Source organism: Protomyctophum bolini (genome assembly GCF_963924005.1).
Source record: "Protomyctophum bolini genome assembly, chromosome: 20".
Classification (NCBI taxonomy): Eukaryota; Metazoa; Chordata; class Actinopteri; order Myctophiformes; family Myctophidae; genus Protomyctophum; species Protomyctophum bolini.
Genome location: NC_137881.1, coordinates 8,900,281 through 8,924,129, shown reverse-complemented (window position 1 = coordinate 8,924,129; position 23,849 = coordinate 8,900,281). Strand labels below are relative to the sequence as shown.

Here is a 23,849-nt window from a genome sequence, read left to right as displayed (position 1 = left end):
AACCTGTTTAAGAAAACACGGCAAAATGTCATACACTTTAATAAGTACAGGTAGTATTTACAGTATATACACCATAGCACAAGACCGACTCTGTAACAACTACTGTATACGTTTCATTGATTAGTAAGTATTTACACTGAATAATAAGACCATATGTTGATTCTGAAGTAAAAGAATACAAAAAATACATGATGAACAAATTCAAGTATGCGTGCTTTAATACATACGAGTTTAACTACGATTGTGGTACAGAGGTATGCAGGAACCACTTCACAGGTGCATCATGGTCCAATACTTTGAAGAATACACTTGAATACACTTGTGTTGGTGGCACGACGCCAGTCAAATATCAAACACAAACTGTACAGTTCAGAGGCGTCTCAGTCCATAAGACGGGTAGGCTAACTCTACAGGGGGGGTTTTAAGCATCACAACCATTGGTTTCTTCCTCCATACTGTAGCTTTACACATTTTTGTTTGGTCATCAGCCTTTCAGTGGAGAAACAACAGTTAAGAGTCTTCGCCACGTCCCGGCCCACACTCCCACTTTCTGTTTAAGTCCAAGTCCAACCGCTTTACAAAACAACAACAAGGAAAACAGCCATAGACGACATCACAGACCCGTTAATTCCTCAATCCGAGCATCCCGCCCGTGAACAAATCTCACACAACCACGGTGGCCGGACCGATAGCATGCCTAGTTCCACATACTGCATCCATTGAATACAAAAAAGTCACTTGTAGAAAAAAAATAAAAATGTATGTTTGTACAATTCGGTTATGAGTTGCCATCTTCCATTTCGTTTCGCTCACCTCCGTTCCGTCTAGCTGGCGCTCTCCCTTCTCCCCTGCTTCTTCAGCAGTTGGATGCGGTTGTGGACGTAGAACTTGATAGACCGCCAGTCACGATGGTTGCTGACCAGCAGGGGGCAGAGTTCCAGGCATCGCTCGCAGTCGGCCTTGGCGGGGACTCGCAGCTCCACAAGGTTCCTCTTCAGGTGGGTTTCCACGGCAACGCGCTCCGCCTCCGACCAGGGGCGCTTCAGCACGCCGCGCTTCCCTGGAGGACAAGGAGAGGTGGTGCTGGAACGTTAGCCCAAACACTACAACGGTCGGATGTACAAGTACAACTAGTATGTCTGCTGGTTTTCTGGTACGTACGGTGTACTGTACATTTGATTTCTTTGTATTCACCTAGTACAGAAGGTCATTGGCGGTGCATATTCACATGACAGACATTTTTGTGAATATGGCCGACACCTGAGAGCCTGCGTGGGAGATGTAGAATACTGTATTGTATGTGCTCGCCCTGATGAAGACCGTAACTGGTCGAAACATGTTGGCCTTACATTTGTGTTCGGATCTCCTCTTCCTTTGTAACTGTATGTGCTCTATTGAAATACTAGAAAGCTGAATTTATACAGCACATTTCATACAAATGAAAGTCAATGTGCTTCACAACACATTAATAAAATATAATATATGCATATACGGCACAAACCAAACAAGTGTAAATAGTGACTTACGGAAAACCTGCAGCCCCGATACATGACCATGGTTTAGGAAAATTGCATGCATGTTAAGATGATGTGATGAATTGAGAGCTGACTCGAGCACTGCCACTTAAGCAATTAGGTCGGGATGTTTATTGGCGATATCAGCCGAGAACACGTAAGTCTATGCCTGTTACAATGCACTAGACCCCTGGAGGATGGATTGCTAAGGTGGTGCGCCACACCCAACAGCTCCCAGTACTTCCCAGTTCCACAATCAATCAATCAAACTCATACGCAGAGTTGGCGGTGCCTGTGGTCCAAAGTTGAGAGCTCTACCGCAGGGGTTCTCAAACGTTTTTAATGCGTTTAAGGTGGAACATTTACGGCGACCCCACACTTTAATTCATGGGGCAATTTCAAAGTGGAAATAAAGAATGCGTATGGGTCAGAATCATCGATTCATCGTTAATAGGAACAATTAATCGATGAATCGTTAATATTTTCATTCATTTTACCCTAATAAAGAATAGATCCATAAGGTGATTTGTATGCCTAGTCTAATGTGCTATAATTATGATTGACATAAGGTATGTCACTTTAATGGGCACTGCACAGGTGTTGGGCGTGTTCACTGGGGCTGGGGCGCCGCCACTCTAACTATCATGGCGTTTACCTGTCACTTGGAGTGAGGGAAGTTGAACAGAGAGAGGAGGTGAGCGTGGGAGTGGGAGATGACATTTTCTGTTGACCCGTCATTTTATCACCTTACATCCACGTTTATATGGCATAGTTAAAGCCTGGGAACTGTTGAACCTATTTATGTGTGGTGATCAAATAGATGCTCAAACTTACGGCTGGAGTGGACCTGAATTCATTCCGTGTGCGTCATACAAAGTGTCTCTTTAATTCTCATGTTTAGGTCCTCGCGGCATCCTTTTAAACTGCCGCAAAAAATGTCTTAAAATAAACGCATACATTGTTGGCCTTAGATGAAAATATGTATTAGAAAATGAACATAATTCAGTGATTGCTGCAGATTTGTAAGCCTATCTTATCAATGAAACGAATAAATAATATTGTAGCGCAGCACCAAAACATTGCCTCTCTCTCCCCCCACCTCCCCGCCACTCCCCCATGCGAGACAGATTTTTCCGTGACACCTTGTTGCCTCCTGGTCTACTGAAAAGAAAACCGGGGTCGACTCCAGCTCGGAGCACTAAAACGCTACAATATATCACTACAAAGCAACAGAAGTGTTAATCAATCACTAATCATCATACGTTTCTTATACAGCTTTTTAGGCCAAACAGGTTTGCCCACCATGTGTTTTTCCTTCATCCCGGCCAAGCAGCTGTGGACCTGCAAAAACACCACCTTCCCGCGACCACCCTTTGGGTCACTCGTGTCCCATAGTTTGAAAATCGCTGCTCTACCAACTGACACCAGACATAACAAACTAGTATGGTTGTTTCTTGTAAGTGCATGTGAGCTCCTAGAGTGCATGGGACATACATTAAAAGACAACATTTGTTAACCTGATTTGGGTTGGACCCGTCTCTTATGGACCACTGGCGGAGTGGTGGACGAAGCGGCGGGACCCCTCTTCCTCCGTGGCGGGCGGCCCGGTCCCTTCTTCTTCACCACCACCACCTTCACTTTCTCCTTGACCTCCTCCTTCTCTCCGTCCCCCTCCGAGTCATCTGAGAAGGACTCTCCAGAGTTGCCCGACATCACTGCAGGACAGCCATAACAACAACAAGTGACGTTCAGATCAAACTGAGGTGACTTTCTAACAAATGCTACACATCAAGCTCACTCTGTGATATTGAATTGGATCTCAGTCAACAGATTTATTTCACAGCTTGTGAAAAGTTGCATTTAAATCATGTAAGTGACAGTGACATAAAACGCTGCACGCACACAGAAGCAATACACCCGACTATAGCAATTCATTTGATAAAACCCCCCCTCCAGAAAATTTCACTTCCCACTCAAGATGCACTTTTTTTAAACAATGTACGGTCTTTAAAACAGTGATGCAACATTGCATCTTACCATCCAGCTCTAGACAGATGTGCTGCAGACTCATGCCTCTGAAAAGCACGCCCTCTTTTTCTCCATAGAGCACCACGCGGCCCACACGAGCCATCAGTGCCGGGTCCCGGCCCACAGTGGAGCAGTTCTGCGTAACATGGTACTCGCGCTCCAGGAACTCCTCCAGGCGCTTGGCGGCGGCGGCGCCCGGCGGTCCCTGGCCCTCCCCCTCCTCCAGAAGCAGCAGCTGGGTCAAGATGGCCACCTGGCGACGGACCCTCGTCGCCGTTAGCCCCAAAGGGTTCTTGGCGCCACTGGTCCGTGCCAAATTGCGTAGCAGGTCGGTGCCCCGAAGCGGTGTGGCGGGCGAGTGGTAGGGCCGGGAGAAGACGTAGGGGCTTTCCGGGTCCACGCCCACGTTGGGGCTGGTCTGGAGAAGCAATTCCAGGCAGGACTCGCAGTGAGGTGGCAAAATGAGGGGCTGGAGGCGCCCGCGCTTGCCCAGAAGCCCGGCCCGGGGGAGGTGGCAGAGGACCTGGCGCTCAAAGGGGGAGAGGAGAGCCTCCAGACCGGTCGGGGAGGAGCTGGTAGTGGAGTTGGCCGGCGCCGTGGTGCGGTTGCGGTAGTCCTGGATAGAGAGCTTGGCTACCTCGCACTCGCGGTGGCGATTGTACAGGATGAGCAGGGAGAGGCTGGAGTGGCAGAGCAGCCGCCACGCCTCCGCAGAATGGGGCGAGCGAGTCAGGGAGAGGAAGGCAGAGTGCTGCTGGCGGCGGAGGTAGAGCACCAGGCAGGAGAGAGAGGACAGGAGAGGAGACGTGTGATGTCGTTGAGCGCTGCAGATAAAGTGAGAGAGAGAGAGAGGGTGAGAGAGAAATAAGACTTTATTCAAAATGAGCATTACAGAAGGACATAATTATCCACGATTCCAGTCGGCAACAGGCGACAATTAGTGTAAATATTATCGTCAGGTATACCTGATGAAGGCCCCTGACTGAGGCCGAAATGGTTTCCGCTCTGTCGTCAATAAATTGTTAAATTTTAAGGTCCGGGCTTATGCACGTGACGTCATGAACGTCCGTCCACTTCCATTAAAGTGCTGCAATTCCACATTTCGCCAGTAGGTAGTGGCATCTTCAACGTTGGATAGCCTTACTGGGTGCTTGGTGGTAACTAGCCGCAATTTATTATTATTATTTATTATTATTAATTATTAAACGACGTCAAACACACCAACATTGCAGCTGTACGAAAACCTTGAAAAATGAAGTGTTTATTTCATAAAAATCTACAGTACAGAGTAGACAGCAGGACGTTGCTTTACTGAAAGCGAGCACTTCCAAACTCCAACACTTCAGGAACTTCGTGACAGAAAGTAGCTCATAACATGTGGACTTTCATGAAACAAACACTTTGCAGATAGAAAGAGAACAATTCAAGATTTCGGTACAGCTGCAATGTTGGCGAGTTTGACGTCGTTAAACTCACCAACATACAATCAGATAGGACTTTTCTGTTTGAATGTGTGTGTGCTGTCAATGGCAAATTGTGGCTAGTTCCATGGCCCTGCCGTTAAACTTAATGGAAAGATGGCCACGGTCTGATTAAAGTCCACAACATACTTTCACAGATTGTAAACTGAGGGACGGTGCACACCCAGTGACTTTGTAAGGTTCTGAAGAAAAGCGGTCAAGTCATTAAAAGAGAGTGTCACAAATTGCTCTGCTGAGGGTTACTCTGTGCTGCTCTCTTTTCTTTTAACTTTAATTTGAGGAAAACTGCAAAAAGAAAGAGCTGTGTTGTCTTGGCAACACTTTCTAGTCTAACAAATAGCTGATACAGTTTGCATGTAACCATAACAACGATAATAAAACAGTTTAATATGAGCACAGATTAAATCCTGTTTACCAGGACTATGTTTGAGGTGTCCTGATTCCGCACTAGTAGGCTCAGGAACAGCTTCTTTACTGTTGCCGTCTCCCTGCTGAACTCTAATCTAATCTAATCTAATAAAACACCTGACAGCCAATCTGAAACATGTATCTTCCTGTGGCTTTGGTATAAAACCCCAACATAGAATGTCAAATAATTATCATTTTTCAGCCTACTTTACGATCTCGCCGTTCTTCTCCTCAGGAGCATCGTCCTCCCCTTCTGCACTCAGCTCCAGCTCTTCCTCTGGGTCCACGTCCGGCTCGGGGGTCGGAGGAGGAACCAGCTCTTCTTTACTCCGGGAGACCTCCTCCACCTTTTGCTGCTGCTGCTGCTCCTCCTGCTTCTCCCTCTTCAACCTACGACCCCTCCTGAGCGTGGGTGGTGGAGGAGGGGGCGACGGACTCTTCACCCGCGGTGCCACGGGTGCCGTGTGCCGCTTCGATGCAGGCGGGGACAGGCACGGCTTCTTGGCGGCGGGCGGCTGAGCCGAGGGCGGCGGGGAGAGATTTAGAGAGAACGACACGGCACCAGGGTTCGAACGCGTTACCGGCGCCTCTCGCTCCCTGGAGAAGAGAGGGGCCGGGGCCGGGTTGGAGGAGGACGAGGGCTGAGGGACGGCGAAGGAGTGACTGTGAGCGGTAGTAGAAGAAGTGGAGGAGGGCGAGGGGTGGACTACAGAAGCGCCGCCGTTGGAGGAGTTGTGGGTGTGGAGGTGCGCCAGCTCCATCGCCGTTCTGACCTCAGGCTGGTTGGCATGGTGCTTCTCCAGGTGGCGTGCCAGTGAGCGGTAGTGGCGCCCGCAGTATGGGCAGTGCTGCCGCCGGCTCACTGTGGCCCCACCGGAGCTGCCAATGTTGATGTTGATGTTGTTGTTAATGTTGGTCGTCGGGGGTGCCAGGGCACTAGCCGGAGGCTGAGACTGCGATCTAGCGGCGGGCGCAACAGCTGTTGGGCGGGAAAAGGAAGAGCACGGGCGCCCGGGTCCCCTGGAGGAAGCAGCTGTTGTCTTCTTCTTTGAAGTGACAGCAGCTGCTATCTTGCGTTTCTTGCGGCGCCGAAGCATCCGGCCCCTCATCTCTTCCATGTCCTCCTCTTCATCATCATCGTCGTCGTCGTCGTCCTCCTCCTCTTCGTCCTCCTCGCGGTCTGAGTCGCTGGGTTCGGAGTGGGTGAGTGGGGAGGAGGAGGGGGACAGCGACCAGGAGGGTGTGAGGTAATCAGAGACAGAGAGTGACAAAGGATGTGGGCCAGCCTCTTCCTCCTTGTAAAGAAGCAGATTGCAAAGAAGAATAGACCCAGTTAGCAGTGGCACCATAGATATAAAAACCTCTTTGGCCTTGTGTGTCCAGCATAAGGAGGAAGTCAAGCGGAAGTGCGGCACGTGGCTCAAGTCTACTGGCCAATCACAGCGTGTCGTTTCCTGGACTTATCGATACAATCTTTATTTTATGCTTTATTGGCATGAGAAAACAAACATTTACATTGCCTGTCTGATTGGCCTACTGAATGTCCGCTATGCTTCCGCAAAAGCTTGCCTCCTCTCGAGACACACACGCCCCAGAGCCTCTATGGTTAGCACCACCTACAAACTTTCCACTAGGCTATTGTTGGCCCGGCCACCGTGGCAGGCAAGATTATATATAGCTTATATCTTATCGGCCAAAGAATACATTTATCAGCCAAGATTTTATAAACGTCACGTGCGTGTTTGCAGATTTGTGCATGTGCAGTAAACCACCCAACGGATCATTACACATCATTCAACATTATCACAGAATAAAAGTCAGGAGTAGGGTTGGGCGATATGGTGATAATATTATTATCGTCGAGACGATACAATATGCCGTTTCAGAGATGTCGTATATATCATGATACACTGAAGACACATTCTATGATTTGCAGTTCTATACTTAAATTTATTCCCCAAAAATAATAAATATTTTGGTCTAAATGGTCTGGCACTCCTTTTCCTTTTAGTTTTTCGTACCTTGTAGGACAAGTGACTTGAAAAATAACCCTAAAAACCAACATGAAAAAGAATCGTGATAATATTGTGTATCGTATTACTGTTGGGGTTTTACATCTTCACGTTAATACGCAGTAACCTACATCAGCTTGTTTTGTTTTATACCGTTACGTTAATAACATAGCATTTCCCAGCAGGCCACTGTGGCCATTTAACGGTCAATTAAAATGTTCATTGGTCAATGGACGATTTATACCGGCTAACGGAAAACCTTGCTTACAGACACAATTTAGGCATTTAGCAGACCATCTTATCCAGAGCGATAGCATGACCATCAATAGTGTACGGTAAACGGTCAATAGAGAGTGCTAAGAAAACAATTAATTGTAAAAATGTGACCAGAATATGTGCTAGATCGATCTAAAACAACATAACATCTGGATGAAATACCTAGCATCTATCTCTAGGCACATGGAAATAAGGATTTCAGAATGCAGTGGAAGATGGGGAGTGAGTCTGCATTCCTGATTTACATATTAAGCCACATTTTAAACACAAAAGTGGTTCTGAAAAGAGTTTTAAAAAAGTATATATATAGGCACCACACCATGGCATTTTCTCCCCAGTCTGTCAGGCTGTAGTCCACGGTGATCTCCTCCCCTTTGGCGATGTCACGGATCGCTATGACAACCAGTCGTACCTGGCTCCCACAATGCACCTCTCTGATCCGACAGTTGGGCGGCGGGTGGAAGAGCACAGGCCCTCTGACACCGCTGGCCCCCTCCTCACCCAGCTCCGGCACACTGAGAAATAAACACCAAGCTTAGCTCATAATTCATCCTCACTGCCAAAACAGTGTTGACACAACACGTCGCAGCGCGACGCGTTGTGAACTTGTAGATCAGCTATTTTCAGCAAGTGTCATTAAGACGGCATCAAGGCCCACCAAAATACATTTTAGTCGACTAAATCAACTGTAGATTTAGTCTTATGATATTTAGTCGACTAAAACTAGACTAACATTAAAACATTCCAGGTGACTAAAATGTGACTGAAACTAAATTGAAACTATTGAAGAGAGACTATGACTAAAACTAAAATCAAAATTTGCTGCCAAAAACAACACTGTTTCCAAACTGCCATGGTGGCAGTCAGTCAACAGGGTCCAATAGAGCGTCCAATGTGACGGTTTCCTTACCAGAGTTGGGAAGGGTCGGCCAGATAGTAAGGACTACCGGGTGGAGGTAGACGATCTTCTGCACCCTCTGGGTACTGACCATCACCTTGTCAAGGTTGTAACAGGTTAAAAATTAAAATGTGTACATACTACAAATGCATTTGAACATTATGCTTGCTTGTCATGAGATGCAGATTACATTAAAGGGCCTTGCAAGCGTGAAGCGAGGAACGCAGGCGTTATTGCCTGGATCAACACAGGTCTCCACCCAGGTCTGTTGAAGAGGGGCACAACAACGCAAGCGTAAAAAGAAAAGGTAAACTGAATCCAGGTCTGGTGAGTCGCGGGCGTGTGCACGTAACGAGCACGTGCACAACAAATGCACGGGACCGCGCTCACGTAAATACGCTTGCGCTGTCGCACCGCGACTTCTCCGAGCAAAAAGGCAGGTCTCATTGAAAATTAACTATAGACGCGTTTTATCGCTCCCCGTTTGCAAGGCCCTTAATACATAAATCTCGATAAAATATTGATATACAGTAGAGGTGTAACGATATAGTAAATGTATTGAAAAATCTATTTTAATTTAAAGAATTGAAGTACATCAAAATGTAAACAGCAACATCGACTTTGTATCATTTCATTTTGCAATGCAAATGCAATTTTAAGAAGAAAAAAGAAAAGGGTATTTAATTACTTTTCCATTCAATATCGCTAGATTCGCTACACTATAAATGTGTGTATTCTCTGTGTCTCTGTCAAGGTACAGTACACGTTTGTCCATACAGTATGTGTTCAAATGTAATGTCTATGTATTTGCCAGATAATCACTGTGTTTACTTATGTTTCTCACAGATTTAATTTATTTGCTAAAGTTACTGTATCGATTTTAAATCATTGAATCATATCGCCATAATGAACCAATATCGTTACACCCCTAATATACACTAGTACTGCCTGCCCAACCCTAGCAGAAGAAATGTGTGTGTGTGTGTATGTATGTGTACTTGAATTACCAGGACTGTAGCTGTGTTCTGACATACTCTCCTCCTCTTCATCCTCTGTAACATAAGCTCGGTCACACACCTTCACAGGTGTTCCTTTCCTTTTTCTCCCACACACACGCCTACAAAAACACAAGATGTCATTCAGCACAATGTGTTTTTACAGTTTTCCTCTGTTGCTTTCAGATCCATTTCTTGAATCATCCTTAACATCTGGCAAAACTATAATTGATTTCTCAAAGCAATTCGTAGAAACAGCACCACACAATGGATTACCTGCAAAAGCCTGTAACTTGTTCGCCAAAATCCTTTTATCTCTCAAAAGTATATATATTTATGTCAATGTATGTCATTGTTTTACCAACAAGATAGTCAAAATGCTTAGGCCTATAATAGTGTTCTCTCTTCTCTGTAAGTCTTTTCTAATGTAAACTGGCTAAGGTTTTGATGACACTGGTTGAAAATGCACTGCACAGTGGAAAATGCCTTGCACTTTTTCTGTACGGCATATATCAATTTCAGTACAAACAAAGTTAAACATTACTGTATGTGGGAGATTGATTGCAATTCGACAGAATTAAATTAATATCTATGCTTTTAGTGTTTGTACAGTAATTTGTTGACAGACCCTGTCATTGCAATACAGAAGTGAAAAAGACAAGACTCTTTTACATCACACTACTTCGCACAACGGGAGGCGGGAAAAAACCTTCCTTAACCCTTTAGTCAGAACCGTACATGGAGCGCTGTATGGGGAAGAGTGCAGTATTTCTACACCGCCTAAGATTCCCGATTGTGGGGTTCACAGATTCTCATCCATATCACATCCACATGAACAGATCTCTTCCCTTGATAAGATGCACCTCTACTTAGAATAGATCATTAGTTGGTGTAATGCCGTGGTTCTCAAAGTGGGGCCAAGGACCCTCAAAGACAAAGTACCTTGCGGTGGTTCCAAATTGACCATTAGAGGTCTGTAACTCTGAGAGTCAGTGTACAAATTGAATTGAACCAAATGGACAGTTACTGGTCTGGTCCATCTGGTTCCATGTGTACAGTCTCAGAGTTATGGTAATGGTGGTCCTTGAAATTAATACATTTGAGAACCACTGCTGGTGACCAGTGGTTCTCAAACTTATTAGACCAGGTCTAATAAGTTGTGATTATTATTAAGATTCACTACTCCGTTAATTCAACAATTTGAGGCTCATTTACCAAAAAGGGCTAACAGTAAACATGCATGACAAGTTATAAAAACAGCTTCAAAAACATTTTGCATGCGATACCTAATGCAACACATCAGTATAGAATATAGATGCCTTGCGGCTTGCGGGGTAAGACTGCTCAACAGAGAACAGTAGAACATATTGATCAAAGTTCATTATACATTGCAATTGATAATGAAGGAAACTGCAGACAATTGTACCTAAATCATTTGCATGAATGTTTCAAGGCAATTTAAATGGCGAATTGATTTGTGTTTTAGGGTCAGACAAAACCAAACCCAATTGACCATAGCCTGAAACCAGAAGAACTCGACTGACCTTTTGTTAAATTGAATTATCATTATTAATACATAACAATAATGATATATTGCTGCTGTGTTACACTGACCACCAGCCCCCCCAGTCCATACACTGATGATGATCATGTGCAGAATCTGAGTTGTGTATACATTAATAAATGAATCCTCCTCAGTCAGTCATCCATTCACACACTCACTGCAGCCTCCCCTGCCAGGCAGCGAGAGACTGTTTTGGGAAGCAGTCATTTTAGTCCACGGTCAGCAACTTTGTTTACTGGACAACCAAACAACCATGAGCCAACTGAAATAACCTAACAGACAGACAGACGTAGCATGTGTGTGCACACTTCATCAACAGCCATAGCAGAAAATGGAAATGTGAGCAGCAGATCTGACACGAGATGTATCTTTTTCCATGAGCATTGAGTGTTGAACACGCGACGTCGCTGCATTTATAACGTCGTTATTGTGATGTGCTGCTGCATGGGTGCTGGACATATTATGCTAAAACCACAACTACGGTAGCCAGTTAGCTTCCCTTTAGCCATGCTATTAGATAGAATGATTCCCCTCACAACAAAACAGCACCAAAACACCAGAACAGCCACCAGTGAGGCGGTTGGGGAGAAGAGAGATGCAGACATGTCAAAACGCAGCAGCTGGTGCAGAAAAGCCACTTCATTTATTATTCAAATTTTCATTATTTAATAGCATTTCCATTCCATTCCTCCTCGCGTAAAATCATGCACGCGAATAAAGACAAATGTAAAAAAAAATGAGGGGAAGAAAATGCTGGAACTAAACAAACGTGCACGCTCGTGGCGCGTGCGTCTGTCTGCCTGCACACTCAGCTCGCATTTATTAACTCTGCCTCGCGTTTTCAAAGACGGAACACATCAAACGGCAGTTTTTTTTAACGTGGACGCGGGGCTTTAGACGGCTGTGGTTTCTCACCCCCGCGGCGGCGGCGGTTTGCTCCCATCCCCGTCGCTGTCGAGGGTCGGTGGCTCCCGGTAGTCAAAAGGAGACCGAACGTTCTCCGCCATTAGGGCAGCTTCCCTACCTCTCGCGCTCCTGTGAAAGCCCGGATTCATGCTTCGTCGGCGCCGCGGTGTCGCGCGCATCGAAAAACAGCAGAGCCACAAGCTCGCGTCGCGTCGCCTCGTCGCCCCGCAGTGAGCTTGCAGATCTGCAGTTTTTCGGCCGCGCGACACCGCCGTGCGAGGCAGCATAGTTTAAAGTCTGTCGAGTGCACGGTGCGCATGCGCACACTCCTCGGGGGTTATAATCTATCTATTGGTATAAAATGGGGTACATTTATAATAAAGAATTATGACTGTAAAAAAAAAAGGCAACAATCTGTGTGCCTTGGATTTCAAAGGCACGCACGCTCCTAGGGACTGTGTGCACATTTGAAGTCACGACGTTATTACCGTGTTTTTTCTCTTGCTAGTTGAAGGAGTGAATTCAGTCGACGTTTTGTGGATATGACAGTTTTAATCTTCACCAATCACCGCACATCCAATCAATCTACAGAGAGATAATGATTCACATGAATGTAAAATGTGGCATTAAAAAAAAATCTAAACCAGTAGGTCTATCAAGTCACAGCACATTCATCCCAGCATTCTATCTATGTAGTGTTAGATAAATATAGATATATTTTCATTTTACATATCAGTGGGGTTTTGGTGCAGAGTATGTGACACAGTTTTGGCTACAGATCACACAGTGCTACTGTGCAATATTAATGTAACAGGTGAATTGTGATTAAACTATATAGCAGCACATTCATGTATCTGAATACACAAAACAACCTCCAGTAACATAGATGGGTGATGATCACAGTTTTTAACAAACCTAAACCTGTTAGTCTGTACATGAACACATGCTACATATTGGGTTTGAGTTGGAATTACTTGGATTATATGCAGTACAATTAAAGCTGCACGATAAACCATGCAGCTTCATCTGCCATGACTACAGATTCAGCTGCATTTAAGTGAAGTCACAGTTTATCAGTCATGTATTAGGCCCACTCTTTTTTGGTAAGTAGCAGTTAGTTTAGTGTTAGTAACAGCAGGTTTTGAACAACCTTACAACATTTGAACTATAAGGCCCTTCATATTTCACACCAACAATATGCCATCACAGATTAAAGCAATTTAAATAAAAATAAATATAATGTATATGAAACAAAAAACAACAATGTTTCAACCAGTCTCAGTCAGTCAGCCACAGCACAAAGTACGCCAGCCTTTATGCGACCAAACATTTGCACACGCTGTTCTTTTTCAAAAGAATAGCCGACTGTGGCAAACTACAGGTCATTTTAACACTTGCTAGGGAAATGCCAATGTCTGGGCAAAGCTAACTTGCAGACTTTGTTAAAAGGGGGCTTAGTCATGAAATTAGTTGAGCAGTACTTCCAGCATTCACAGAGTATATTCAATTCATAACATTGATCTTTTTTAAATGCATGTACTACTGTTAAGACAAAGCTGGCTGTGTTAGGTTTTTGAGGCAGTCCTTCGATGGTGTTGAACACACAGCAGTTAGACTTCTCCCGTCCCTGCCTTTTGTGTGTGTAAAACGTGAAGGGTCTGTGAGGCATGGTCGGCCCAGTGGATCAGCTCCAGCAGCACTCGATGGGTCCACATTTTAATGGCAAAAGACCCCATCATACCGTCAACTTCCTGAATGTAGGTAAACAGACAAGCAATCTGATGAGTGAAAGCATAACATAGGGTGTCCCTCCAGTGTGGCTATAGTGAGTTTTGTTATAACACTGGAAAACCATCAATGTAGGCCTACTGAGAAAAACAACGATGAGGAGATAAAACTGTTGATTTAATTATCTTTAAGAGTTAATTTAATGTCTCACCCTTTCATCCCATTTCTTTTCCTAGCATTTCCACTCTATTCAAAACAAGGAATCCTTACAAACAATAAGAAGCCAAAGGACTTGTTTTGATAATAATTCATAGTCATTATTATTTCATCATTGGGCATATTAAGTAACTGTTCTTATACTTGATGATGAGACCAGAGTGTACTGCATAAGAATCTGTATGCACGCTATCCCTGTCCTTTGGATCACCAAAGGACATTGCCAAGGTCTAATATAAAACAGTTGATTTTAATTAAACCCATTCTTCAACTGTGGGAGCTTCTAAACCACTTAATTGTATATGCTATATACAAGCTAGCTAAATGTGTGTTTCAGCTGTATGTGTACAACAACAACTAAATCTATACCTCATTGCACTGGTGATCCGGGGTGATTTCTACAGTTGTGCCATCTGTCTCCACCAAAACCCTGGTGCTATGGAGTAAGTGTTCCAGACGGGACCGGACATTCTTCCTCAGAGTTTCGTACTCTCCCTCCAGCTCGCCCATCTCCTCCTCTTCCTTCAGGATGAGACAGTGAAGCAGTCCGAGACACTGACGCAGAGCCGAGTGAAGGAGCTGCACCCGCTCCTCTATGCGGGGCTCCTGCTTGTCTGGGGATAGGGACACAATGCGGCCCTCTTCTGGGGTGTGGTCGGACAAGAAGCTCTCCTTCTCCTTCTGAAATGGGACAGCAGAGGAGATGAGAGAAAACAAGGGATGAAGGAGAGGAGTATACTATAGCCTATATTGGGCTGATTCATAGCACGGGAACCAATGCTATGACCAACCACATGGCCTTCCACTTATATCCTTAATTTAGCCACATATCAATTATGAATAAGAGACTAAAAAGCATTCATGATATTGATTATATGGATTATTTAAGAGAAGTTCAAGGTGTCCTCACTGTCCTGTGATGTAGAAACGCTTCTGGCTGGAAAATCAATTACACTCTTTCCATTAGAGTGAAACGCTGAACCCCCCTCGGGAAGTGGGAGGTGATCTTAGAGTAAATGAGTTATGCACTGCAGTATCATCACTCCATCTACTACAGTAGGCTACATAGAAAACAGCAAACACTTGTGATGCAAAGTGAACAGTGTATGCCAAAGTAGCATAACGGCTTTCGAAGCAGACAGCCAGACACACCTCTTGCAACACGCGTCGCGTTTTAGTTTTATATAGCCGATCTGCGAGAGACAACAAGCTACAGTGCTACAGAGCTCTTTACAAAAAAGACAAGCGCATGTACATAGGCACTAGGCAGGCCTGCTCTGGAATGTAACGGGACAGGGTATCCATCACACAGCCAGGGAAAAACAAACAGTTAGGTTATTTAAGAAAAATGCTATAGAGTAGGCCTATATAGCCTGTAGACCGGGGCAACACATTGGTATACTCACATAAAGGTCAAGAAGACGAGTACATTCATCAAGTAATAATCTGGCCAAATCCACAGCTCTTCCCGTTTGAGAGCGGCTGGGGACAAGCATGTCTAGCACGTCTATCGTTATATAGCGGAATATTCGCTTCAGCGATTCACTATGGGAGCGCTCCCTCTGAGCGCGAGACACAGAATAATTATTAATAAACTCACATTCTACTAGTCGAATGGGCCTTTGCGACATGCCGTATTCCGTCACCTCCCCGGGTATAACCGGCGAAATACGCGCATGCGCACTAATTCGATTTTCTTCTGCTCGTGAGACACAAGCTTTCATATCACTGAGATCCTTTTTCCGATATTGGTTAAATAAAACAATTAATCTCAATAAGGACGGGTCTGCAATTCGACCTGTACCGCGAGGTTCCTTTATCGGTGATCTCACCTCGGTGATATAAGCTCACGAATTTAAGACTTCTATCGCTAAGTAAGTACTCGCTGTGTAAGCTAAAACTGCTTAGCCTGTTAGCTGCTGTATAAGCCTTTGTTAGCTAGTTAGCCCCGCTGTGAAAGCATAGCTTCTAGCCTGTTAGCTGCTGTACAAGCATAGCCTTTGTTAGCTAGTTAGCCCCGCTGTGAAAGCGATAGCTTCTAGCCTGTTAGCTGCTGTATAAGCCTAGCCTTTGTTAACTAGTTAGCCCCGCTGCATAAGCGATAGCTTCTAGCCTTTTTGTTCGGGTTGCTGTATAAGCCATACACTGTCTCGTGCTGCACAAGCCGTGTCGTTTATCTCCGTTGCTGTACCTATTAGCTGCTAGTGTACTGTAACCACAGCAGCATGTCTGAACGGAGTTGTTCTAGAGCTTCAGCCCGCCGCTATCAAGGCGACAAGTACCCGATGCAACAAAAGACATGTAAGAACCGCTCTTGCGGCAACTCCATGTCCGGATGGGACCAGCACAACTTGTGCGCCTACTGTCTGGGCCTCGACCACGCAGAAGAGGCCCTAGATTTTCCGGATAAATGTCTTAAGTGCGCGAACATGGACAAACGCAACCTTTGGCGCCGTTTGACCCGTGTACGGAAGTTATACGAGTCCCCCGAGCGCGACAACGACGAAAACTATGATGACTTCGAGGAGCGTCTGCTCGAAGACGCACAAGATGGATGCCGTGCAGGCCCCGCCACGGTAAATAACACACGGCCTAGCCATAGTCCCTCGTGTGTACCAATGAGCTCAGGGATCCCCTTACCCTCTGCTGATTATAATAATAATGACCAGAAAGATGTTTTCATCAGGCAAGGCGCCAGGCCCCGCTCCACTGCGTCGGCCACGGTAAGTAGGCCTCCACCAGACGAAGTAGCCTCCACGTCTAGGCACTCCGAGTCCCAGGGGGCCCCAGTAGCGATGGCCAAGACCCCCCCAGTCTTTGACATGGACAAGGACTTCCCGCCCTTGACCCACACCCCACGTGCCGACCATGATTGGGACGGAGACGGGGACGAAGGCGACGACATGGAGACCGGCCTTCCCTCCTACCAACACTATAAAGTGCTGGACCAGGTCCACGACTCCGACTACGACGACGACGACGACGTCATTGTTGAGGAGGAATATGTTGATGTGGACGGAGAGCAGCGGGCCGAGGACCCTCCGGCCGTCGACGCCCAAGCAGCTGCTATGGCGGCCGAACAGGCAGCCCCTGCTGGACAGGAAGTGGCGCCCGTGCAGGGCGCCATCGCACCACCAGAGGCCAATCCACCTACAGCCGAGCTGCGTAAGCGAGAGACCGAGCTGCTGGATCTATACAGAACAGCAGCGGTCAGGTGCGGGCGAGACTGGCCCAAAGAGGACCCTGGCCTGCCGCCAGAGGACGGCTGGCAATGCCGCAGAGTCGTGCGGACCGAGCCTCCACCTAAAGACTCGCTGCCGCTCGCCGGAGGTTTTAAAAGCGTACTGACCCACACCTGGGCCGAACCTGCCTCTGACGCCAAGAAACAGCGCCGTCGGGGGCTGGCCCTAGACACCGAGCTCGCCAACGAGGTGGGCTTGCTAGGACTCCCAAAAATAGACAGGGCCACCGCAGGGTACCTGGTGAACCCTCACAGCCCTCACTACTTCCCCATGGATAGGGACCCGGTTTTCCCTGACAAGAAAGACAAGGACGCCTCGCTAGCTCTCAACCGCCTCTACGACAACATGGTGACCATTGCCAAGTCAGCCAACGCAGGGGCCCTACTGCAGGGCTCCCTATCGATGCTCTTGGCCGAGGCGGGTGCAGCTCCCACTCCGGACCAACTGGCCGAGGCCCAACGCCTCGTCGATGAGATCATAGAGCTCACGCTGACCGTCACGGAGGCTGTTGGACGAGGCATGGCCAACGCAGTCCAACAAGAAAGAGTGAGATGGCTGGACGTGTTTCCAATTCCAAACCCAGGTGACGTCCGCTCTGTAATGCTTAGAGGGTCCATTACCCATGAGGGCCTGTTCCACGACGCTCTAAACAAGCTCATCGCCTCCGGAGAGGAGCAGAAACGGCAAGCCGAAGCGGGGAGCCACCTCCCCCGCCCGGGTAGACCTGCTCAGTCAGCCCCGCCTCCTCCTGCTCGCCAGCCTGCCGAGAGGCACAGCCGTCAGGCCTGGAGAGTCCGCAATGAGCGTCCGTCCTCCCGCACCCCCCCGTTCACGGGGAGAGGGGAGGGGTCACGTGCATTCAACCAGACCCGTGGAAGACAGCGAACGCCTCGTGGAGACGACCGCCGCCGCCAGAACTCCCCATCACGCAGAGGCGGATTCAGGGGACGTGGACGCGGGCGTGGCCGCAATAAATAGCAGGCCTGGCCCTGCCTCGGGGGGCCGCAGAGGGCCAGCCCCCCAGCACCCCTGGTTCTGGGTTTGAATCCGTCGGGAGTGGTCTCGGACCTCGCCGGCGGACCACCTCCAAAGAGGTTAAAATTGTGCTCACACCGGATCGCAGTAGACGACGTTGGTGTTCAGAGTGTACACAATTTCCACACTGTGAAATATTCTGTAAATGTACAAGAATGTCATATTGCAAAATGTTCTGTGGATGTTTTTTCTGTAATAAAATATTGCAAAATAAAAAACAAACAAAAAACCCAAATACAAACCCGAACCCAGAGGGTCATGAACCCACCTTCAAGAGAGCCACTGCGGCTCTCGGGAAGTGTGGGGGGACGTGTCAACAAAGTGACAGGTCACAGCCTCAGACCTGTCACTTGCTGGCACCGTCACGGCCAAATTTTCCAGGATTGGTCGCCCCCGCCACCAGAGGGCGCCATTGCACCATCAATGAGCGCCAGGCCGGTGGCGGAGAATTCTGTGTCATCTCACAAGGTGAGTCAGGCCGCTGCCAGCCCCTGTCCAACAGGGGGCAGCATAGTACAACAGAAAAATTCTCCAGTAGTTATAGAGAATCCACTAGCTCTACATTTAGAACAGTGGAAACAGATTGGTGCATCTCCGTGGGTGCTGCGCACCATCGCCCGCGGATACAAGCTACAGTTTGCAATGAGACCACCCGTGTTCGAGAAGATTGTTATGTCACACGCGAGTGGTCAGGCGGCGGATGTACTACGATCGGAGATAGTCTCTTTGGTAAACAAGAGAGCCATCAGGGAGATTCCCACGAACGAGAGCAAGATGGGTTTTTATTCAAGATACTTTCTCGTACCAAAAAAGGGGGGGGGGCTAAGGCCTATCCTAGACCTCCGTGCTCTCAATCGACACATGAAAACTTTCCGCTTCAAGATGCTGACAGCGGACTCGCTAGTGCGTTCTCTGCGCCAGGGCGACTGGTACACCAGCGTGGATTTAAAAGACGCCTATTTTCACATCCCTATCTATCCACCGCACAGGAAGTTTCTGCGCTTCGGTTTCGAGGGGAAGCTATACGAGTACATGGTGCTGCCGTTCGGGATGTCCCTCTCTCCCAGGGTTTTCGTGAAATGCACACAAGCCGCCATCGCTCCACTGAGACGGCAGGGGGTCCGCATCGCAACCTACATAGACGATTGGCTGGTCTGCGCGAGCTCACCACCGGAGACGCTGTCCCACACTCAACTAGTGGTGAGTCTCCTATCTTCTCTGGGTTTCAGCATAAATCACGTGAAAAGTATTTTAGTGCCTGCACGGATAATAGACTATATAGGCATAACACTGAACTCTCTCTCTTTCACGGCCAGGCTGAGTCAAGAGAGAGTCAAGTCATTCCGTGCATGTTTGACTCTTTTCAGAACAGGTCACAAGATTGCGTTTGGAACTTGTCTGAGGATGGCGGGCCTCATGGCCTCGGCCATCTCCCTGGTACGCCTAGGCAGGTTATATATGAGACCGTTTCAGGCATGGCTGAGATCTCTGCGGATCCCCAGCAGTCAGCGACACAGACGGGTCCTAGTGACAGCGGAATGTGTGCTGGCTCTGAAATGGTGGAATGGTCAAAATGTCCTAACAGAGGGCGTCCCCATGGGGATAGTCCTCTCCAGAAAGGTGGTCACTACGGACGCGAGTCTATCGGGGTGGGGTGCCACCCTCGATGGGAGGACGGCCAGGGGGACATGGGACGCCGGCCTCCGAACCGCCCACATAAACTATTTGGAGTTAATGGCGGTTCTACTAGCTCTACACCGTTTCAAGCGGTTTTTACGTGGTTGCCACGTGCTGATACGCACGGACAACACTACGACGATGTACTACATCAACAAACAGGGCGGACTCAGGTCACGCCAGCTGCACATGCTAGCACGCCAGCTGATTTTGTGGTGCGACGAGCACCTCCTCTCGATCAGGGCATGTCACGTCCCAGGTCTCCTGAATGCAGGGGCCGACCTGCTATCCAGGGGTCCGCTCAGGTATGCGAACTGGTCTCTACATCCCGCGGTAGCGGCACAGGTTTGGGACAGGTTCGGGACTCCCGAGGTGGACTTGTTCGCCTCGACAGAGGACACGAAATGTCCCCTGTTCTTCTCTATCGGGGGGGAGGCACCTCTGGGCTTGGATGCTCTAGCTCACGGGTGGCCTCGGTCTCTGCTATATGCGTTCCCCCCACTGTCCCTGATCCTTCCCACGCTAAACAGGGTGAGGACTCAGGGCCTGACCTTGATCCTGATCGCTCCGTCATGGGGGTCGTGGAGGTCGGAGATAACTCCGCTCCTGTACGACCGCCCTTGGCAGCTCCCGCTGCGGGCGGACCTGCTCACTCAAGTGAGACACGAAATATTCCATCCCCAACCGCACGCGCTGGACCTGTGGGCCTGGCCCGTGAGAGGTTGAATCTGCAGGATGAGGGCCTACCTCCTAACGTCATAGCGACTATTCAGGGAGCTAGGGCCCAGTCGACCAGAAAACAGTACGATGTAGCCTGGCGGGTCTTCGAACGGTGGTGTTTGAAGAGGCCTGGGCAAGTAGTCCCGTACCTGGCCTCGGTGAAGGAAGTTCTGACCTTCCTTCAGGAGTTCTTGGACGACGGAAAATCCTTCTCCACGGTGAAGGTCAATCTGGCAGCCATTTCGTCCTGTCACATAGGTATTGAGGGGAAGACCTTGGGTGAATACCCCCTAGTACGTCGCTTCATGAAGGGCGCGAACAGGGCACGTCCGGTCTCTCGGTCTATGGCTCCGCCATGGGACATATCTCTGGTTCTGGACGCTCTTATGGGGGCGCCGTTTGAACCTCTGGAGTTGGTGGAGCTAAAGTTCCTATCGCTCAAGACCGCTCTGTTGATCGCGCTGACGACCGCTAAGCGGGTTAGTGACATGCATGCCTTGTCTGTAAGTGCGGACTGCATGTTCTTCAGTGTAGATGGACTTAGGGTGACGGTGAAACCGAACCCAGCCTTTGTGCCTAAGAATTTTCTCGCTCGGAGTGTTCCTGTTGATCTGGGGTCGTTCCATCCACCTCCTCATGCGGGGGAGGAGGATAGGAAGTTACACTCTTTATGCCCAGTGAGGGCGTTACGGATATACATGCAGAAAACAGCTCCCTTGAGGCAGGGTAGCCAGCTGTTTGTGGCATGGGGCGCTGGGGCGATAGGTAAACCTGTCACGAAGGTGCGGCTTTCCCGGTGGATTGTGGAAGCCATTCAACTGGCCTATGCTAGTACGGGTACACCCCCGCCGGATGGCCTGAGGGCACACTCCACGAGGGGCGTGGCGGCATCCTGGGCGTTGTTCAAGGGTGTCTCGATACAGGACGTCTGTACGGCGGCGAGTTGGTCGTCCCCGTCGACGTTTGCGAGGTTTTATAACCTGGACGTAGCAGAGCCGGCTCTGGCTCATGCTGTCCTTGGTGTCGCGTCTGCACGCGGCGGTTCGCATAGGTAGGCCCTGGTTCAGGTAACTTAGGTTAGCCCAGAGCCTGGGGCATAGGTTTAGGCCCTGGAGCCATGAGGTGGTCCAAGACCATCAGCCCAGTTAGCCCTGAGGTGCTCTAGACGGCCTTTGGGCTGTCTGCGCCTCACTAGGTAGGGACATGGCCAGCGGGTCGGTGACCCGGGTGGCCTTCGTCTGCCTGTCTTCCCGAATCCTGGTTGTGGTCACTGTGTCAGGGACGCAGGTGGCCACGGAGGTATACCTGTCGGATGGGTGTGTCACGTCAGTGATATGGTGAAGGGAGTTTATGAAGTCTCCCATAGTGAATCGCTGAAGCGAATATTCCGCTATATAACTGGAGGTTACGCAGTAACCGTGGTTATATTAGGGATATGAGTGAAGCGATTCACCAAGATACCCTTCTAGCTTGTTACGGCAGAAGGAAAATGTTCACCGAATTAGTGCGCATGCGCGTATTTCGCCGGTTATACCCGGGGAGGTGACGGAATACGGCATGTCGCAAAGGCCCATTCGACTAGTAGAATGTGAGTTTATTAATAATTATTCTGTGTCTCGCGCTCAGAGGGAGCGCTCCCATAGTGAATCGCTTCACTCATATCCCTAATATAACCACGGTTACTGCGTAACCTCCAGTTATGCGCTGCTCTCGTTCTGCCATTAGTGCTGGAGCAGTGGAGCCTGGCTCTGGCTAGGTGCTGTCTGTGTGTGTGTATGTGCACGGTAAGCCGCGGTGAGAGTGAGTTGGATGGAACAAGAAAGTGATTCTCCCTCCGCGGCATGAATTTAGAAAATCCGGTAATTTTGGTCTATACACACGTCAATCGGGTCTTTTCAAAAGTCAAAATTTGCCCGCTCGCGGTGCCGTCCCCTCGCGTTGTCAATGAAACATGATGAAACATGTCCTGGTCCTGTCGTTGTTGACAAGCGACGCAACGCACGGGGCAGTGGGATTTAATTGGTTCCGCAAGCCTAGCTGGGAGAGGGGCGGGTTTAGGGGACGCACAGCACAGGACATTTAACGTCACAGTGTGGCCCACCCCCAATTCCCATTCAAATGATTTACTAGTGAGATCTTTTTATACCTATAACCTTAGTATGTTAAACAGGCAAAAATAAATGTCATCTGTAGGCTACGTGTTGATGATATTAAGACAATACATCATCATTTGTATGTTTTTATTGCCAATGTTTGCATTGCCACCCAAGACTTTGATATAAAAGTTGTAGGCCTAGGTATTCCACTGAAATAGAAAAGATTACTATAAGTATTTGATGCATTGTTTTTGATTAACAAAAACAATGCATTAAAAAAAATAATATATATTTTGTATTATATATTATATATATTATATAATGTTTATTTTATTTGGAAAATAGCAGTGCCGTATAGAAAGCATTTCTCTTAGACATAGACAAGGACATAGGCCTAAGTGCATTTCCCAAATGTTTCTTCTATAGAGAGAAAGTGAAACGTCTGCCTGTTGTTTACTCTCATGAAAGTACATAAAACTATTAAGGAAGACTCCTTAGAGTCTCTGACTCCTTATAGTCTATTTTATTAGTTTCAGTCTAAGGCTATAGACAGAGACTAATAAAATAGTATTTATATTAATATTAATGCTCATAAAGTGATCTGTGCTCAAAGTGAGGGCCAGGGGTGCACCCCTCACTTTGCATTGAATAGAAGCATTCTTCATCTGGGGTATCAGACAATCAGATATTAGAAACGACAAAATAATCTGCCGGACAGATATTATTGCTGGCGGGCCAGTTCAGCCCATAGGCCACCAGTTGCCTATGGAACGGACTGGCCCCCTCCTACATCTCTGACCTCCTATCATATCCCTCCTCCATTAGGACCCTCGGGTCAGCAGACAGACGACTCCTAGAAATTCCAGCGACAATTCCAGGCTCAGGGGCAACCGTGCCTTTCGCAGCTCCTACATTTTGGAACAGCAATCCTCTTGCTGTCAGGTCTGCCCCCTACGTTGAGAGCTTTAAGTCCATGGCTCAAAACATTTTATATTCACAAGCCTTTCAGTCCCCCTGATGCTCTTGCACTTTTATACGTATATGTTTGGATAT

At 47.9% G+C, this 23,849-nt stretch overlaps 2 protein-coding genes across 3 annotated transcripts; both read right to left on the bottom strand.

Moving 5' to 3' along the window:
- Positions 1-23: 23 nt before the first annotated feature.
- Positions 24-12,224, bottom strand: LOC308334964 (uncharacterized protein). Its single transcript, XM_080791872.1, has 8 exons — positions 12,092-12,224; positions 9,625-9,734; positions 8,630-8,714; positions 8,039-8,234; positions 5,639-6,726; positions 3,552-4,366; positions 3,032-3,229; positions 24-1,060 (listed from the first exon to the last, which is right to left on the bottom strand). The coding sequence occupies exons 1-8, from the start codon at positions 12,181-12,183 to the stop codon at positions 825-827; spliced, it is 2,820 nt and encodes a 939-aa protein (XP_080647998.1). The 5' UTR covers positions 12,184-12,224; the 3' UTR covers positions 24-824.
- Positions 12,225-12,659: 435 nt separating this feature from the next.
- LOC308335186 (uncharacterized protein) lies at positions 12,660-22,687 on the bottom strand. Of its 2 annotated transcripts, XM_080792200.1 has the most exons (5): positions 22,392-22,687; positions 15,433-15,533; positions 14,937-14,963; positions 14,396-14,707; positions 12,660-13,833 (listed from the first exon to the last, which is right to left on the bottom strand). In XM_080792200.1, exons 1-5 carry the CDS (start codon positions 22,420-22,422, stop codon positions 13,693-13,695), a joined length of 612 nt encoding a protein of 203 aa, XP_080648326.1. In that variant the 5' UTR covers positions 22,423-22,687; the 3' UTR covers positions 12,660-13,692. The 2 variants fall into 2 exon arrangements, with proteins under 2 accessions (XP_080648326.1, XP_080648327.1); XM_080792201.1 differs by lacking the exon at positions 14,937-14,963.
- Between the last annotated feature and the right edge of the window lie 1,162 nt (positions 22,688-23,849).